Source organism: Ambystoma mexicanum, chromosome 4q (assembly GCF_040938575.1).
Source record: "Ambystoma mexicanum isolate Mex_15411 chromosome 4q, UKY_AmexF1_1, whole genome shotgun sequence".
NCBI classification, from domain to species: Eukaryota; Metazoa; Chordata; class Amphibia; order Caudata; family Ambystomatidae; genus Ambystoma; species Ambystoma mexicanum.
The window spans coordinates 305,503,198-305,523,102 of record NC_090928.1 but is presented as its reverse complement, the minus strand read 5'-3'; the positions used below and the strand labels follow the sequence as shown (position 1 = coordinate 305,523,102).

The 19,905-nt window shown below is 46.0% G+C and overlaps 1 protein-coding gene across 4 annotated transcripts in view; it reads right to left on the bottom strand.

Annotated features, from left to right (window-relative positions):
- Positions 1 to 19,905, bottom strand: part of TMEM181 (transmembrane protein 181) — an 875,876-nt gene that overhangs the window by 640,209 nt on the left and 215,762 nt on the right. For 3 of the 4 annotated variants that reach the window (XM_069607878.1, XM_069607880.1, XM_069607879.1), the window contains exon 2: positions 4,522 to 4,625. The exons of the other annotated variant lie outside the window; for it this stretch is intronic. In XM_069607878.1, the coding sequence (XP_069463979.1) occupies positions 4,522 to 4,625 (104 nt within the window). The remainder of the gene's footprint in view (positions 1 to 4,521; positions 4,626 to 19,905) is intronic. 4 annotated transcript variants of the gene reach the window in all.

Genomic DNA, 19,905 nt, shown 5'->3' with positions numbered 1-19,905 from the left:
CTCTGTCGCACAGAAAACTGGGTCAGGACAGCAGTGGTCGGTTCACGGTGTTGCAAAGGGTCTGCAGGTGCCTCTGGTCATCGTCGTCTTTGGTTACTTCAGCTTCCAGTGGTTGACTTCCTTTTCCCCTCCAGGAGCCTCACCTTTTACACAGTTCCAGCACACACTCCTCTGCAATCTCTCAGTAATTTAAAGAAAGGGGCATTTGGCTGTCCAATTAGGACAGCCAGACCCCCCCAGTGGGAGCTGGTTCTATTCAGGAACTCTAGCAGAAAAAGGACAAGGGGGGAGGGGGGGGGATGGGGGGGGGGGGGATGGACGGACGGACGGACGGACGGACGGACGGACACACACACACACACACACACAAACACACAAACACACAAACACACAAACGATACAAAAATGACAAAATAGTTGGTAGAACACATCCACTGCCACCAGCCATAACTGGGAGATGGTCTATGTGACTAAAAAGTCACAGGAGCAGAAAGAAGGTTTCTATTGGGTATCTTTGGCACTCCACATGAGGTGTTGTGCGCCAATCTCTCAGACTATAACGTTTAAAAACTGTAGTTAATTTAGGATAAAGAAAAGAATCTCAAAGGAAGACCATAAGGGCCCTCAGCAACACTGCCCACAAAGAGCTGTGTGCTACAATAGGAAAATACAGACGCCTTTAGGAGCTATGGAGCAGACAGCTGCCATAGTACAGGTAAAATACAAAGAAGAGTACCACAAAACAGAGCCCATAAGAATTTATCGGTGGAAAAGGCGCCACTCATTCAGGATTAAAGAAAGAGATCCAGAAGTCCAGCAAAACGTGCTGGGGGTCTCACTTGGAGAGGGGATGAAGCATAACACTAAATCTCCCCAAGCTGGAAAATCCGAAAAATAAAATGTCAAAAATCACGCCCATTCAGTCCACTCAAAGTGTACACAATCATTGTAATGGCATTCCTAAAACCAGAAGTAAAAAATGTCCAAGTTGCAAACTACTAGCCAGCCATAAAAAGTTAGTTACTCACCACCACTATTGAATACATACAGACAGCACACTATTTCTTACTTGCCAAAAGTCTATTACCAAAAGCCAGTGGCAAGTGCACACTTTGAGCCCTGCTTACAAACATTAAAAAAAGCAAGGACGTATTTATGTTTTAACAGTGCCAGAACATTTTCCATGGATGGCTTAAACGAAAAGCATTCAACTGTCTGAAGCATTTTGTCAGCTACTGAACGCTTATATTCCTTCGACCGCATTTCAAGGCCTGCTGCTATCTTATATGACTGTAGTTGATGCCTGCTCCACTCACATTCCTGGCATGCCCCCACGAACCTCCGCCGCCACCCCCACCCCCACAAATTACAAATCCTTACCTTTGAACAAAAGCCTAGAAACCCCCCCGCCCCCCCCGACCCGAGTTTTAGCCTTCACATCAACTGTAGGTCATTTTACTTAACGTGAGTTAAAATGTACATATTCTGTCATTTCAAAAATGTTCCATGAAGACATGGCTTTACTCTTCATTGAATAAGTATCTTAAAAGTTCCAACGTGTGTGTTTATTCTCCCAACACCTTTCTATGGGTTTTTTATATTTATTTCTGAGTAAACATCCCTGCGCATCAGTGGCGTTGCCAGGAATCAAATTTAGGAGGTGCACAGAGGGGGGCCAAAGACAAAAGTGGGGGGCCAAAGACAAAAGTGGGGGGGCACCTATGAAAAGGTAATGTGTGAGGTCACAAGCCCTCTTGTAGAGAGGCTTTTGTGCACACCAACTACCCACACCCAACTGCACTTCCCCCTCCCATCAGAATGCAGGCACGAAACAATTCAATGACTAATGGCCCATCGTTAGCACTTTCCTGGACTACATTCTGATAGGGGCTGCAAGCTGCTCAATCACTACTAGCTTTGAGACGAAAGGAGTATTTGTGTGATCTGCAGACATTTTCCTCAGTGAGTGTCACAAATAACACCACGAACAGAGAACCGCTCCCCTTAGGTAGGGGGGCACAAGGGGGCCATAGGATTTCAGAGGGGGGGGCACTGCCCGACCCCCCCCAGAGACGCCACTGCTGCGCATTACATTTTAAGTTTGTTCTATGCTATTTTACAAATTGTTATGAACTTGGGTGTCCAATTTCTTTCAAAACCTTTTCTCTTGCACGTCCACGGAGACCAACGTATTCCAAAATCACTGGCCACACATGCTGGAATGGAGCCCCACTCGTTCCCCAGAACTGACCCAACACAATGTAATAATCTCACTGCAGCAAATATGACTAACTTCATAAGATGAAGTGGAAGCTCACATTCTCCATTAACAACGCATTAATTTCAAGAGTTTATTTTCCTCCATCACAGATGCAACAACAAAGTCTTACTCCTTCCTACATTATACTGTAGCGTCTCACTCATTCACATTACTGGCATCAGACAGATGAATGGACTCTCAATCATCCGTACACCAGTGATCTAATGCACCTCCATGCAGTGGCGCTCAAGTCTAAATCGTTGGCTTTGTACACTTCAATGGAGTCTAGCTTATTTCTGGGAAACTGCGCCTAACACACATCACTGGACTCACTCATCCCATTACTGCCTTTATATGCTGCAGAGGAGTGGGCCACACTTTTTCTAACTACTGACCTCATACACTTCAGTATAGCTGGACTCATTTCCGATCACTAGTCTCGTACAGTTTAATGAAGTCTCATTCATAACCACACTGCAGCACTCCTTTACAGCACTACCAACAAACGCAACATCAGAATCCCACTATTTACATCACGGATCTCGGGCATGTCATTCAAGTCTCCCTTTTTCTTAAATCCCAAGTTTCACACACTCCAAGCTCTCAAGAGTCCCATTGCCATACATGTGAAGGACAGAGATCTGTTTCCTTCCTGGAATTCTGAGACTTATTTTCCCTAAATTTAAAAAGGGAAAACAAAGAAATTAAAACCCCAGAATTTAAAAGGAAAAAAAAAAAACAAAGGACTAGATGCCTTCTCATCCATGGCAAGAGGAAACTCGAGAGCTCTCTACACTTTAAATGAGTCCTTTTTTTACCCAACATCAGACCATTCAACGGTGCCTCTCAGTTCATAGCGGACATGGTGCACTGGAAAATGATCTTCCGCAGGACATTCTCTAAAGCTCGAGTAGGTCAAGTGTGCACTCCTAATCCCTTGTGCTCCTTGTCAGCGTTTGATTTAACACTGTAATTCTGTCTGTGCGGTTCCTGTTGCCCGAGAGAAGACTACACTGCTGTTTTTGCTGTATCTGGTCGTAAAGGCTGGCCCCACTGATGCCATCTGATGTACCCATTCTGTGTGCAAGTGAAGGCTACACTGCCTAGACAAGGACGGGAATGCTAATGTGGCAAAGGCAGACATGGAGAGCTTGCTAGACCTTGGAGTCTTTGGGCGAAGGCTAGGAAAGTGTTGACATTTGCAAGTCACATATGGCAACATTCATAGCAGAGAGAAAAATCACATGTAGAGACCTTGGTATGTCTGGGGTAGGATGTGTGAGCGGCACATATGGCTAGCGGATACCCATGAAAAAAAATGGGAGAGTGCCAAGGTAGAAGATTCACACATGAAGCAATAAACTGGCACCTACCCTAAGAGGCAGTAATGGGAGAGACTCCTGCACAGGAGACCATGGCATCTGTAAACCAGAGGTGGGCTATATGCAGCGATTGAAGTTTACCCTGCTGCGATTAGGTTTTGGGGGTGGCTGGGGAAGTCTCTCTCCCCATCTTCTGACACTCACCCCCAGAACACCTTTCATTCTACCAGGCTACCTAAGAGACCTGGCACCCTTGTTATATCTTATGAGTCAAGAGCATCTTGTGGACTAAACAGAGGAAGAAGAAAAGGCAAAGAACAAGACCAGGAAAGAGGCAGATCAGTGTCCTCCAATGTTGCAAAGGTACACACTACTTTCCAAACTCCCAGTCGGCATAAAGTTGTAGAGAAAGGGAGAGCGAGATAAAAGAAATGGGAAAAAGGAGGGGAAAACAAGAAAAAAAAAAGAAAGAACAAGAGACCCGAAATATTGCCTAAAGCATTTTGCCCCATTTATTTATTAAAAATTGAAGGGCTGACAACGTGAAGATCGCGAGTTAGTCCAGACACCAAGTCCTCACTAAGTTTGGGGCATAACGAACCAGCAATTTTCCCTGAGAGCAAAGTATTCTGTGTGGGATTTTAATTGGGAAATGCAACTTTTGGGAGCCAGCTTAATTTGCCTATGATTAAGCACATTGCAAATCCAAGATTTTTTCACCATTGCACTCGTATTACATTTTGTATTCGAAAAAGCCTGCGAGGGCAATCTGTGTTATGGTGTGGTAGCTCAAAAATCTTCAGATAGCTTTATATGTTATTTATAGGCAGGATGGGTTGCTCAACAGTACTTTGTCGCATTTAGAGAGCAACATGGAAAGGTTCTCTTCTCAGCTTTTGCAATAAACATGTACACACAATACACAAAGAGTAGCCTTACCCGCAATGCCAATGAAGACTGTTAAACCAAAGCAGATGAAGAGCACCACGAAGACCAGGACGAAATGGCGCTTGGAGAGTGTATACAGCCGCATGGGGGCCAATCTGGGAAGAACAAAAACCAAAAAAGGAAATATCAGGGCAAGAGGAGATTACTGAAAGCACTGTAGCGTCACTGTTTCGCTTTGATAGGTAAAATGAGGTTGTCTTGCTGCAAAATGAACCCCCGCCTAAAAAGTAAAAATAAACTCTTGGACAGTGCAAAGAAAATCATAGAAGGATAAATAACAGATGGAACCACGTCCCCAACTTGGAACATAGCCCAATGCCCAGGACCGTCTAAGGGAAAGAGGAACAGGATTTGGTAAATGTGCTCAACTGTGGAACCAACAGCCCCAATATCTAGTCCTGAATGTGCTCAAGTTGCAAAATACCTCATCTGCTAAAGTTCAGAGTTGCTCAAAACGGGGTGCAAGCTAAATGCTGGCATTAGACCTCATTTTAAGACTACACTCCCCCAAACCACTGGAAATGTCTATGTGAAGTTCTTGGCACTACGTTTCCACTGCCAAGAACTTGACTTGCATTTCCTAACCAAATTTTGCATCAATTACAGTTACCAGTGCGCAAAAATCCTTTCAACAGATAGAGTTAATTCAGTGCTTATGTATGAAGTTGGTACTTTTAGATATCATTTTCCCCATGGAAAAGTACTGTAAAGACTGGGCCTGCCGAATGAAAAAGAAAAATACATTTAAAAAAAAAAGTCACCCTTCAAAGGTCTTCCTCCCTAACGGCTTGCATTGGAGTAACGTACATTTTAGATGGAATAGTGCATTTTTCTTTTTTATTTAAATATTGACCTTAGGGACTGAACAACCTGGTGGCTCCCTCCAAAAAAAACAGGAGTTATCGGTGGACACCTGTGCCAAGGACTTCTCTCAAATAGCAACCATCTGCTCCATTCCCCATATGCAATTTAGACATTTCACAGAGGTTTGAAGGGCAAAATAAACTTCCTAATTTGTCTATGCAAGTCCTTAGGGAACACAAACGGTTAAACTACGTAGGTTCTCTGTATATTGGAACAAGACGTCGTCATCCACTCAAGTGGAGCAGACCAATCAATAAGCGAACTTTGTCCAAATGCGTGTTCATGGCATGTGATTTTCAGAGTTTTTACAGTTAGGGCAAGTGTTATGACAAATGAAACTAGCACAACATCCAATGTTCATTAAATTGTATGTAAATCTTATTCAAAGAAAAGATTCAGAGCAATGCGCCTGTCAGGATTAGTCAGGCGAGTACAAAGGCAGCGAATATGGCAAGGGAAATGTGCGCCCAGGAACTACGACTCAGGTATGCTAGAACCCAGGAGTGCAAATAGAGTGTGACATCAAAACCAATATATGAAAAGGGATGTGGGGTAAGCACCTGACCGCGAGGAAAGTCGGCAAGCGCCTTACCCCCAATTGCTGTTACAGGTACTGACGGCGCTAAACCCACGTGGAGGGCAAGCAATGACAGGATCTGTGTACTAACACTCTTGATGGTATTACAGAAGGGAACTTAAGAACTGTACTCACGAGGACGAGATAAACCTCTTGAATGTCAGCTAGCCCACGAATCCTGTTGAAGAAACTGGGACCCCGAAAGGCTAGAACAGCAATGGAAGGAAAACTAAATACCTAAGTGGGAATAGTGTCTACAAAATAGTGAGGAAAACATAAGCATTCACACAGGAGCTAGCTACTACCGCACACCACACCTAATAATCAAAGGGAAAATAAATGCAGAAGTGCAGTGGAAAACATGGAATGGATCCTCTAGAAAGTAAGGATCAGGAGCAGGGAAAAACAAAATAACCTATGCAAACTTCTCCCTACCCCTCCAAGGAAAAGACAGGAAACTAAACTAAGAGGAAGGCTAAGGCAAATGGGTAACAGCAGCAAAGGACAGAGTCAAAGAAATATAGAACACAGACAAACTGGGCTGCATCAAAAAGGGGAAAGCACTGAGAATAGCTGCCTGCAAACAGAGGAAAGCAAAAAGGGAATCAAGGGAGCAGAAATCAATTAGCGCATGAATCCGAAATTCAGGGCGGAGGAAACAAGAAAACAGGAACAAGGAAGTAGGTACAAAGGCAAAGAACCAGGGACTAGTCAAAAACAGGAACACTGCAAACGATGACCAGCGCTGGACTGAAGTAAGACTGAGGCTTTTAAAGCTGCTAAACGAGCACACCCCTCAGGCGTGCTGCCTGCTGCACCTGCAGCCAGAGGTGTTGCCTATCCTCCACCCAGCCTTGTGCTGCAAGGGAGGAGACGAAGCAGTGAGTCAGGCATTCTGGGAAGCAGGAGGTGAAGCAGTGAGCCAAGGCATTCTGGGAAACATAGTCATTTGATTTAAGTAACATGCTGGCTGCCAGAGAGGAGATGAAGCAGTGAGCCAGGCATTCTGGGAAGCAGGAGGTGAAGCAGTGAGCCAAGGCATTCCGGGAAACATAGTCATTTGGTTAAAGAAGCATGCTGGCTGCCAAAAACCTGGAATGGATCCAGAAGGGAAGTAGCTGGGAAAATAGGGATTTAGCGCTCCCAAATCATCACAGCACTGTAGCATAAAGTTCGGAGGAAAAGTCCAGTAGGGAATACACCCCAAATCATGCCCCCAAATGGTGGGAACGGGAGCGAAGGGAGCGAGTCGTGACAGCGCCATGATAAAAAAAAAACCTTAAACAGCGGCCCGCACACCAGTTGAAAATATTGCACATTTTGTTTGCATATGTTTTTTACATCCCCGCCCCATATCGACATGCAGTGAAGAAAGCACTCTGCAATTTTTTTCATTTTTTTTTTAAATGTAGACTTGTTGAATCCAAGGTGAAAGCTCAGTAGTTTAAAGTGACAGGAAAAACTGATTTGAACTTGCATTTTCTACTGCCATTTGTGTTAATTTTCCTTTACAAAAATCAAGGGTCATGGTTATGAAACCCACAGATGTTGAAAATGTGGACCTTTGATAAGAGTATATTAAGCAAATACAATGGATAAACAAACAGCCATGCTATGAAAAGGGGTACATCAAGGAGGACATGACAATTTAAGTGGCAATTGTGAATGAGCCCAAATTCAAATGAAGCCAGGACTGAATATTCGGTTTAATTCAACAGCAAACCAAAACAGAATTGGTCTACATTGCCCTCTAAAGGAATTGGATTTTGTTTGAATAGATTGAACCATAAAAGATAATTATGGTCCTGCAGCTAGGTCACAGGGATGCCACATTTGCAATTAAGTCTAAGGGGGTGTTTTTATGGGCTTCATCTGGATAGTGGGCTTAAGTTCAGCGTTACCATGGATCAGTTTTGCCCAATCTGCCACTTCAATCTCCCAGACTTTTCCTGAAGGACAGAATAGATACTTGGAAAACAAAGTGTTTGTTTAGAATCTGCAAGACCCGGGAACTGGTCCAAGAGAGGCACAACTTCACGCTTCAATAACTGTACCACCACCATGTGAAAGTCAAAAACATTTAGCCCTTAACTAGCAGCTAAAGAACTAAAGACCCCACATATTCCGTTAGCAGACCCAACTCCAGATGCCAAATATTTTGTATAAAGAAAAAAAAAAAGCTATATTGGATTCATATGTCTCGTGAAAGCTCCTAAAGAAATTTTGTAGCAAGCTCATTTTTGAGAGTTAAATGGAAAATCTGTAAGTCAGTAACCATTTGTGCTGTCGTGATGAAAACTCATTTGTTTAGTGCCAGAGAGCAATCTGGCGAGCCGATTAGTGGAGTGGTCATATATGAGGAATTTACTATTTCAAAATATTACAATGCTTAATGCAAGAAATCTCTAAAATGAAATCACATTAAATGGGGAGGGACACTGGGTGTAAAAGTTACTCCCATCAGACTGCCCCCTTCATTAACATGCCAAATGACCACGGATGGGTAGGTCTACTGTGATGTCACTCTTGGAACATTGTCAAACCAATAAGATTGAAGAAATTATACACACCTCAAAACAGAGTTATTTGTTATAACAAAGGTTCCAACATACAATCACTAGGGATTCACTCGCTCACTACCTGATGGAGGGAAAGAGGAATTGATAAGGAGAAGGAAAGGATTGTTCTCCTTTTGGACCCATTTTGGTCTGTTGCCACAACCCTGTAAGGGAGGCCTAGTTCCAGGCCTTACTCAGAGGTAGAGACAGGCTGTGAAGGAAAGTTGGTCCCATCTTGCTGATTGATTACCACTAGTCTCTAGAGGGGGGAGAATGGAACCAGTCTATATGATGGTGCCCACCCGCTGGGAGACAGCTAAATGAAATTCATATAAAAGGATAATATAAAAAGGACAAAATCCAGGAGGAGAGGGATACTATAAAATTAACTGGATTAAATGCTGGCCCTGTTATTTTTAAGTACTGAGGGGCGGGGGTACATAAATTGACTTTACATCCCAGGAAATAAGTAAATATTCCATAAGCTTATGTGCTTCTGGAATTATAGATTTAATTAAATAGATCCTATGGTGGGTATACAGGGACTGCTATTCTGGCCAATATAAAAGAACAGAAGAGCACAGGACAGCTCACTGTGTGCATACCTAGACAAAGTAATTGCAGTTACTTCCTAGTTACGCCATCAAGCAAAACATTGTTCATTCTAAGTTGTTCCACATAAAAGGGGAATTTATCAATACTAGTTTTCACGTTTTTAAGTTGACAATTGAAAGTGATAAGATACACATTTACACAGTAATTAAATAGAAACATCACTGAAAGTAATTTAGCCTACATGCATTTTCCTTTTTTCCTTTCTACAAGCCATTTACATACAAGAAGGTCCAGTAGTTTGTTGAAACTAGAATGCTGTTGAAATTCTGAAATGTCCATTGACTGAGGGGTGGGGAGGGCTTGTATCCATTTGCAATTAAGGGGAAGTTGGGGGAATTGAATAGACAGGGAAGAGAAAATATATATTACAAAAAAGTCTTATCCTGATTCTCATGCATTCATAAATCTATGGTGCATGCGCACAACAAAATATATAAGTGGTGAAGTGTGTGTTATAGGTGTCAATATTTCTATAACTGTAGCATTGAAAACTGAGGTGAATAGTGTGTTAACTTTTTCATCATTGCCATGTCATGAAGGCAGAACTGATATTTTTAAACCGATTCAATTATTTCTATCTGGTTGATATTCCTTCTGTACAACCCTGTGCGTTTGTCCAGAAAAAGGAGGGCGCCTGTAAGGAATTCATTAAACTGGGGGTCCCAGATCCATAAAAAGAACTTATTAAGTAAAGGGAATTTGTGCGCACCTGGTTTGGGGGCCCGATTAATTGGATGTCGCTCGATTAAAATATACCACAAAAACGCTCAAAAGGGTTTCGTGCCTGAATCACTATCAAAGACATATCAAATCTAAAATTGTATGGCCATTCTTATAGTCCTAAAACGTTCATTGATTTTATGCAAATCCCTGGGCATCCACATCTCCATTCCCACCACTCCCCTTTCACATGGGAGATTAATTTATTAAATAAAGGTGATTAACTCACTGATTGGTTTATATATGGAGCGAGAGAGTGATTTAATGTATGCAGACAGGATGCAAACAATTCCATTCAAGGCCATGCTGCAAGAACGAAAGAACATGTTTGCAGTGTCTAATGGTTTATGGTTAGGGTCAAGTGGGTGCCCCCTTTAGGCCAGTCTGCTGGTTAGTTCCCCGCTTTCATCCACTTCCGTTTAACATTATACTTAAAAAGGAATAATACAATTCCTGCGATGGCCCTAAAATGTGACTTATTTTGGTCCCCCTCCTTTACACTGCATATATATGTGGGGAAATTGGTACAGTAAATCATTAATGTTGGGGTAGTATTGGGGTGTTGAGGTCTCCCCCCGCATACATGCAGTGAAGGGGGGGGGGGGCGGATAAAATGTCAACATTTTCAGCTGGCACAGCAAAATCAGCGCAGTAATCACATGGATCCCACTTAAAACACCAGCCTAATATATGAAGTAATTTCACCAAAGGTCTATGCTACTGCGTGACGCCAGGCCCTGGCGAGGAAGGGCCGAAACTCCCCCTCCTCCCCAGCCCCAGCACCCTCTGCTTTGAGGCAGATGGCAGCCTGTCAAATGTCTCACCTATGAGCACACTGCATTCACTTACCCTTTAAAGAATTAATGTAGCAGCAGCATCCACTTCTAGACTGCAGTGAGAATGAGCGGTCTCCTGTCCCCCCTCTACCCTTCCAATTACTCCCTTGGCATGCAAGTGCTAAACCCACATCACAAATTCAACTGCCTAAAAACTAACCGTGAAATGCTTTACGTTAGTATTTGCTGGGCCTTTGCTAACGATGAAACACAGCTGCCATTTTAACATCTGTGTCCTGTTCTGTCAACGGCTTTGTAGGTCAGCCAGGTCGAGTCAACATAGCTCAAAATTTCAGGGGGTGGTGGAAAGAGGACGGAAGCCCAGTCAAATCAATAGTGTTGTGCCACTGCGTGCGTTAAATGCCATGATTACTTCTTGCCAACCTTCATTACTCGTATCACCATTCTTCCTCATCCCACTACGTGTGTATGTGACACTTTGCCTCATACACAAGTACTGGGATGAGGTAGCGGGACACTGAGGTAATGCCTGGCTTAGTTATCTTCATTACTTCTAGCCCCACTCTTCCTCGTTCAAGCCCCACTCTTCCTCATTCTAGTACTTACCTATGAGGCAAGGTGCATCATGTCAGCACTGGGACAAGGAAGAGGGATGTGGAGGTAATTCTGGGCCGATGTGATGATTTTGGGGCATGGGGTGGGGGTGTGGGAGGGGGGAATTGTGTGATAAATCGTAATGGCAATCCATCTCCAGGCTAAGCAGTCATGCTATGTTGTATTAGTGGCTAGAGGCATTTTGGTGCAGCCAGTCTTGTCATTTCTTTGTTTGGCTTGACTTTTTTTTTTTTTAACTGGGCATCTCTGATCAAGCAATTCTGCCAAGTGTAATTCCTGGCTAGACTGGCATTTGGGTGTTGCTAGTCTAGCAGTAATTGTATATTTTTCTGGGCATCTGCGATAAAACCACCATGATAAGTGTGATTGCTTCGACTGACATTTTGGGGCAACCAGTCTAAATATGTCTAAATGTGGTCTGGCATGCTTTACTGTAATATGTTGTGTATCTAGACTGGTCTATTATGTGCAGCCAGTTAAACATGTTTTCATTGTGGCATGGCATTTTTAATAGCAAAGCATTAAAGCATGAATGTTCCTGTACACTGTTGGTGACTTGCATGTATTGGGTTTTTGGACTGGTGTTACCCTACAAAACAATTGCAAATGCTCTGGCTTTTTAGCATGCATATACATTACTCACCGTAATCGTATTTCTGATGCTTGTATCTGCTTACATTCACATGCTGTGCATAGGCCGACATCTAGTGGAAGCTGCAGAGTATTACAGTTTGTTTTTCGAAATTCGAAAATGGGCGTCGACACAGGGGGGCGTGCCAGTAATACTATCCCTAGTGTGACGTCCACCGTACCCATGAGCCCTCACGCGTCTAGGACCCTCAGATTGTATTTTTTCTGACATGAGGTAGCATGAAGAGTAGTGCAAGTACAGATTATCCAGGCAGATAGATAGATAGATAAGACTACAAGCATCCATGCACCTTCTCTCAGAGGGGAGGAATGGCGGGTCGCATGTGAATCTAAGCAGATACAAACATCAGAAATAAGATTACGGTGAGTAATGTATCCCTTCTGAGGCTTGTGGAATCTGCTTAGATCACATGCTATGCATAGATAAGCAAGCAGTGTTAGAAGAAGGTAGGATGTGAGAAGGGTCATGAGCAAATAAATGTCTTAGAACCGCTTGTCCCACTTGAGTATCTGTCTTGGAATGGGTGTCAATGCAGTAGTGCTGAGTAAAAGTGTGAATAGAGCTCCAGGTAGCTGCTTTGCAAACGGTGTCAAGGGGTACATTTGCAATAAAAGCCAGAGTGGCCCCAATGCCTCTTGTAGAGTGGGCTCTTGGCGTGACAGGCAGAGTTTTTTCAGAAAGGGAGTAACACAGCTGGGTACAGTTTATAATCCACTTAGAGATGGCACCTTTAGAGACGCAATCTCCCTCTTTGCCTGTAGCTACGGAGACAACGAGTTGGTCTGTTTTCCTTAGTGGTCTGGTTTTGTTTACATAGTATAGGACAGCCATACGCACATCTAGGGTGTGTAGCTTCACCTCAGCCGAGCTTTGTGGGTCCTGGAAGAAAGCCGGAAGCTCGATGGACTGGGTCACGTGGAATTTGGAAATAAACTTAGGTGAGAACCTAGGGTGTGTTCATAAAACCAGTTTATCTTTATGGACAGTAAAGAAAGGATCCTGCACTGACAGCCCGAATTTCACTGACCCTTCTTATAGACGTAATGGCTACCAAGAAGGCAGTTTCATGTGTCAGGTGTTTGAGACTGCTCTTATGCATGGGCTCGAAGGGAGGGCCCATGAGTTTTAGCACCAAGCACCACCAAGCACCACATTAAGGTCCCACCCTGGCGGTGGGTTAGAAATTGGAGGGTGAAGTCTCTTTACTCCTTCCATCAAGGCTTTAACCACTGGTACTTTCCACCACGATACTTTGTTATGCGAGGTGGTGTAAGCGGACATAGCTGCCAGGTGTACCTTCAGTGAATTAAATACCAACCCTGCGTCCAGCAGGTGGAGCATGTAGGTGACTATAGTGGAAGGAGTGCAATCAACTGGGTTGATTTGCTTATTCTGGCACCAGATAACAAATCTTTTCCATTTGTCAAAGTAGCAATACCGCGCGTTTGGCTTCCTAGAATCTTTTAGGATGTCCATACATCTGAGGTAAATTGAGATGTCCAAACTCTATGATCTCAGGAGCCATGCTGCCAGGTTCATTGAGTTGGGTGGAGGATGTACTGTCTGACCTTGGTGCTGGGACAGTAGGTTGTACCGGCACGGGAGCGTGATGGGTTCGCACACCGCTAGTCTGCGTAAGTGTGGGAACCACGGTTGCCTCGCCCACATGGGAGCAACTAGGACGAGCGTTATCGATTCCCTGTGCATCTTGTTGTCCACCTTCCTGATGAGGGGGGGTTGGTGTAAAAGCGTACGCAAACATCCCCGACCAGTTCATCCACAGGGCGTTCCCCTGGGAGTCTGGTTGGGGGAACCTGGATGCGAATCCTGGGCACCGTCTGTTTTCGCTGGTGGCGAATAGGTCTATAGTGGGGAAACCCCACTGAGAAAAGAGATCTACGATTTCTCTGTGTAGACACCTTTCGTGTTCTTGTGGGAGGCAATCCCTGCTCAAAGCGTCTGCCAGAGAATTGAGATCCCCTGGAACATGTTGAGATGACAGGTAGATGTTCCGTCCGAGTGCCCGTATCCAAATTTTCTGGGCAAGCTTGGACAGATTTGGCGAACGAGTCCCTCCTTGCACTTGAAGTGCTCTGAATACTGCTAGAAGCTCTAGCAGCTTGACATGATTCTTGGCCACTGAGTGAGACCAGAGACCCTGAGCTGTGTGGTGGAGAAGGTGTGCTCCCCACCCCGACAGGGATGCGTCTGTTGTGACTACAGCCTATATCTCGGGATCGTAACAGGGTTTCCCCTTTGACAGGTTCTCTCTTGTCGACCAGTGAAGACTTCGTACAAGTGTTGGCGAAACGACCACTAGATCGTCCCACTGACCACTTGCCTGAGACCACTGTTTCGCCAACCATTCTTGCATGGGACGCATGCGCGCGTCGGCGACCAGGTAAATACATGACGCCATCATGCCCAGCAAAGGCATCACTTTGCGCACCGTTATCTGGCGACTGGCCTGGGTGGCTTTTCCTTCATTGGTGCTGTACGCGGAGGATGGGGACCGGAGACCAGAGCAGGAAAGCTGCAGCTGAATCTCGGTAAGTGCTATTTATTTTATTTAAAAAAAAAAAAAAATAAGCACTAGCTGCGTTTTTTTTCTACGTTTTCTGGAGGCGCCCGGAAAACTTAGAAATAAAACCGCAGTTTTAAAAACGTATTTATGTTTGCGGTCGCTTTTGAAGCGACCGCACACATAAGTACAACGTTATTGTGTTTGAAAACGCTGCAGTTTTTCTTTCCAAGTTTCTCAGGCTCCTCCGGCTCGGAGGAGCCTGAGAAACTCGGAAAGAAAAACCGCAGCGTTTTCAAACACAACCGCGTTGTGTTTCTGCCTGCTGTGGCTATCACTGTGGCTATCACTTTGGGTCTCCGGTGCTCCCCCAGGGGAGCACCGGAGACCCAAAGTGAAAGCCAAGGCAGGCAGAAACACAACGCCGTTGTGTTTACATGCCGCGGTGTTTCTGCCTAAATCTGCTTTCCCATTTGGGGCTCTCGGGCTCAAATGGGAAAGCAGATTTAGGCAGAAACGCAACCGCGTTGTGTTTCTGCCTGCCTTTGCTTTCACTTTGGGTCTCCGGTGCTCCCCTGGTTGTGTTTGAAAATGCTGCGGTTTTTCTTTCCGAGTTTCTCAGGCTCCTCCGAACCGGAGGAGCCTGAGAAACTTGGAAAGAAAAAACAGAAAACCGGAAAACTTAGGGAAAAAAAACACAGCTAGTGCTTATTTTTAAAAAAAAATAAATAGCACTTACCGAGATTCAGCTGCAGCTTTCCTGCCCGTCCTCCGCGTACAGCACCAATGAAGGAAAAGCCACCCAGCGGTAGCTTTTGTTTACTACAGCTGGCTGGCTTTTCCTTCATTAGTGCCGCAAAAGCCAGCACAGGCGGGCATCCATTTCACAAAATGGATGCGCCCATGTGCTTGCTTTTGCGAATTTTGAGCTTGAATAGCTCAAAATTTTACATAGGAAGTTTAAAAAAAAAAAAAGTGCTAGTATTTTTTTTAATGTTGCCCATCTATTTTTTAAATACATTTTTTAGCTGGACTACCCCTTTAACCAAGCATGTCTTTTGATAACAGTGCTCTCTGCCATCAGTCTGCCGGCGTTATCCGCGGCATCAAAGGTTGCCTTAAGGATGCAACCGGACACGGCTCTTCCTTCCGACGCAACCTGCGCCAACTGGCTTTTTAAAGGTTCCGGGGCGGAGTCAATGAGCGCGGCAACTTCTTCCCACTGATGGCAGTTGTAACTCGCCAGTAGGGTGGTTGAGTTGGCAATCCTTGCCTGGTAGGCGGAAGTGGAGGCTACCTTCCTTCCCAAACCATAGATCTTCTTGCTCTCCTTGGAGCTTCAGACAATAAGGGTGTTCCCGCCCTCTTTCAGGTATTAGTCACTACCAGGGAGTCCGGCTTCAGTTGCCCCCTTATGTAGAGTGGGTCTGATTGGGGTACCCTGAACAGTTTTTCAATCCTGGGGTTTACTGCCCTGGTGAGATTGGGAAGGGTCTATTCTCCTTTGTATTGACTTGAGAATAGGGATGGCCTGGGCAACAGGTCTCTTCTCTCCCACTAGTTCCTCAGCAAAGTCCCTCTCCTCCTGTGCTCCCTACGTATCTATGCAGAAGTGTTCCGCCGCTCTAGATAAAACCTCATTTCGGAGAGGTTGGTTGTCGACAGGAGAGTCGGTAACCGGAGGTTCCTTGTCTACTGGGGAGTCTACTCTAGACCTGTGTCATCTTCACCCTCGTCATCCCCATAGTAATCCACTCCAGTATGGACATCCAACGTGGACAATTCTGGATCCTCGTTAAATGATGGATCCTCATCATAATGAGAGTATGGCTGAACGTGGTAAAGGTCAGAAGACCTACTTTGCGTTGGCGCCTCAACTCGAGGTTTACCTGGGGGTTGCGGGTCCTTAGACCCTGAAGCGGTTGCCCCGTCAGTGGTATAAGCGAGGAAGTGTTGTGGATTTTTGGCATAGAAGTATGCTAGGGATGAAATTCTAGACATAACTCTGTCTATATCCTCACTTGACCATTCTTTAGAGCTGGGGATTACCCTCTCCTGGGAGTGTTTCCCTGCTATATCCTGACTGGATATATGGCCTTGTGCAGGGGTCCTGGATATTTTTTCAGAAGATTGTGACTTGTCCTTATGTGTCTGTGGTGCAGATGAAGGCTGAGAATGCTTTTTCTGCTGTTTGCCCCCCCCTCCCGTGACTGGAAGAGTGCTTCCCCAGTGTTTTCACCTCTTCGACGTCTGGTGTCGAGATTCGGGGGTAGTGTCCCTTTCCTTAGCGAGTAGAGGTCGGGGCAAGGGAGCAGCCGTTACGCCGTCTGCTGACGCCGACTCCTGGAGTGCAGCCTGGGGATGGTGGTCGTCTTCGTCTCCCGACGATCGAACCTCCGTTACTTGAGAGAGAGAGGCACTCTTGGCAACAGTGGATGGTTGCCTGGTGTCATGCAGCGATCTTGATCGAGAACGCCCAGAGGACACCGATTCGGTGGGCCGTTCTCTGCATGCCTCTCTCCGAGAACTCGACGCGCTCGCAGAGTCTCGGTTGGACTTCGCGTGCTTAGTGGATGTGTTGTGGGTAGCGCTGGTGTCGCAGGGGGTGTTCCCCATAGCTGCCCTGCCGGACAACCTCCCGAGGTCGGGGACTTGCGCTTGGCTGTCTCGACGCCACTTTGCTCTCGCCTTCCGATAGGATGGCGTCGCTGCCATCACTGAAGGCGCCCTCCGCTTCCATGGCCTCTCGTTGCTTGGCGTGGTGGGCCCAACGTTTGATCGAACGGTCCTTTAGAGTCTTCGGTTTAAACCGACTACATGCTCTGCAGTTCGCCTCGGGGTGGTCCCTTGGCAATCAGAGGTTACAGGTAGCGTGTATGTCAACCCAAGGGTACTTGCAGTTGCACTTAGGGCAAAATTGGAAAGGGGTACCCTCCATACGGGGAAATATGATTTTTTTGCCAAATTATGGCTAAGGCCAGGGAACTCCGCGGGATGCTTCCAACCAGTATGGCAGAAAAAACAATCTGAGGGTCCTAGGCGCGAGGTATCATGGGTACGTACAGTGGACGTCACACTAGGGATAGTATTACTGGCACGCCCTGTGTCGACGCCCATTTTCGAGTTTCGAAAAATAAACTAATACTCTGCAGCTTCCACTTGATGTCAGCCTATGCACAGCATGTGATCTAAGCAGATTCCCATCTGTGAGAGAGATCCATCATATATACACACACACACACACACACACACACACACACACACACACACATACACAGATATATAATGGGTATAGAGATAGATCTCTCTCACAGATGGGGATATATATATATAATCTCTCTCTCTATCGGCCCAGAGTGTGGCGCAACCCATGATTTGTTGCCGTGCAGGGGAGATGGGGGGGGATGGCTCAGCATGGATTGCAGGGGGGGGGGGGAGCAACACTTTGCCTTGGTGATGTAAATATACCCCCTTTAATGAAGACCAAGAGTTAAATACTGGATTCAGCTTGTAGATCGCCCATGCCTCCAATGATTAGCACCGCTTTCGGAAAATAGAATAAAAGATGCAACGTATGGGTCAAACAGAAGGTGTAAGGACTATGTAGCCTCCTGGGCACCAAGGAAGTGGAAGAGGTTGAAAGCATCAGCACCCTATTATTAAATGCGCCCGCTGCCGCCAGCACATTTAAGAACAAAAGGGTGTCTGCCGCGTCTTCTCCCACTATCGGTTCGGAGGAGCCCTTGAAAGACTCCCCCAAGCTTGCGTGGCAGGGGGGCTAATGGCGCCCCGGGCAGTCGCCCGGCCCACCCGGAGGCTGGCCCTGGTAACAATGAAGCTTCACTAGAATAGAATATAAATAGACTGATGGCACCACAACTAGCCCCAGCTGGGGTGATCGACTCCAACCGACAGTGCAGGCCTGTCCCCCTTCCAACCTTCCAGGATAACATGCTGTGGGCAATCCAGGTAGGCATTCACCCACCAATCCCGTAATCCCCAACTGGGGAAAACAAATGGAAGTTACTAGCAGCACCTTGGGCCGGCCATGGTCACTACCAACTTTCAAATGTGTCATTCAGCTCCAGCCTCCCCACACAAAAAATATATACATTTAAAACAACAACAAAAAATAAGCGTCTGGCTACGACCCTGGCTAAACGGCAGCACAATTCTATATGTACAAAAACCGAATGCTCCCATCGAGTAGAGCGCACACGTATAACCTGGGCATTTGTCCCTTTGCTATGCCATATGCATCACCAATTTCTCATTCTTGTAAGCCCCTTTTCCTTCCCCTCCAGTAAGGTGCTGAATGAGACATTTTCCTTTTATTTGGCAAAACAAGGCTGCAGATTAATGTTCACATATAGACAACCACAGCAAACAGATATTGAAAATAGCTCCAAAGGTGTGGCGACTGCTCCCCATTCTGCTTCCTCCTTTTTTCCATGTCCATCGTAGGCCCAACTCCCCCTAAACCTTAGAGTCAGCAGGTGCGCCAGACCACGCAAGGGGGCGCTAGAGGCGCAGCACACATAGCGGGCCGTCCCCTGCGTGGACTCGCCTCCTCTAGGGAGGACGCAGTCAGGGTGCCCTCGGGGGTCCGGCCGGAAACGGCTGGCACCTCGGTGGGCTTAAATAGCCAGGGCGGAGAGAGCAACACCTCATCCAGCCCTGGCAGCAGCGACAACAGCAGACGGTCAGAGTTACAGCAGCAGCAACTTCAGTGGACATTTCGGGAGTGGGGGACGTGGAGGCAGCTTTGGCTCAAAGGAGGGTCATTACAAGGTATGGCGTGGAGTCGATGGGCAGCGCATTGGCGCTCGCCCTTGCCGCGGTCGGGAGACCGTGCGCTTTTCCTCCACGGAGCACAAAGGTTCCTATCACTCTTTGTGTTGGAGGGGCTGATTCAGCCTCAGGGCCGGGGGCTGCGAGGTCTCGCTGCGACCGGGGCTGCAGGACGAGGTAGAGTGGATGGTGGGTGCAGGGTACCAACCCTGGACCGAAGGCACGGCGGCCAGGAGGGCATTTCTTTGAACAAAATGGGGGCAGGGTAAATAATTTTGCAATTTCGGGCGGGCCGGGGCTCGCACGGAAAAGGCAGCCCGTAGTGATTCGACACCACTGTTTGGAAGGGCCCGTCTCCAGGTACAGGAGGAGGGGATATCTAATGCAGGACAGCAAGTGTCAGCGCTTGGGGATATAACGTTTGAACTGTGGACCACAAATTTTTCCTTTATACGGTGGGAACAGTTTGCGGCAATTAAATGCATAAAATGGGGAAACGGCGCACATGGTATATACAAAACGATTATAAAGGATTAGAAACAGATGCATGTTTAGATTAAGAAACACTAAGAGGATGTATGCATTCGGATACCAAGCATACAGCTTGAAAGTGCCGCAGTTAAATGTAATTTGGATTTATACATGCATAGCCACAAGCGTTTTTT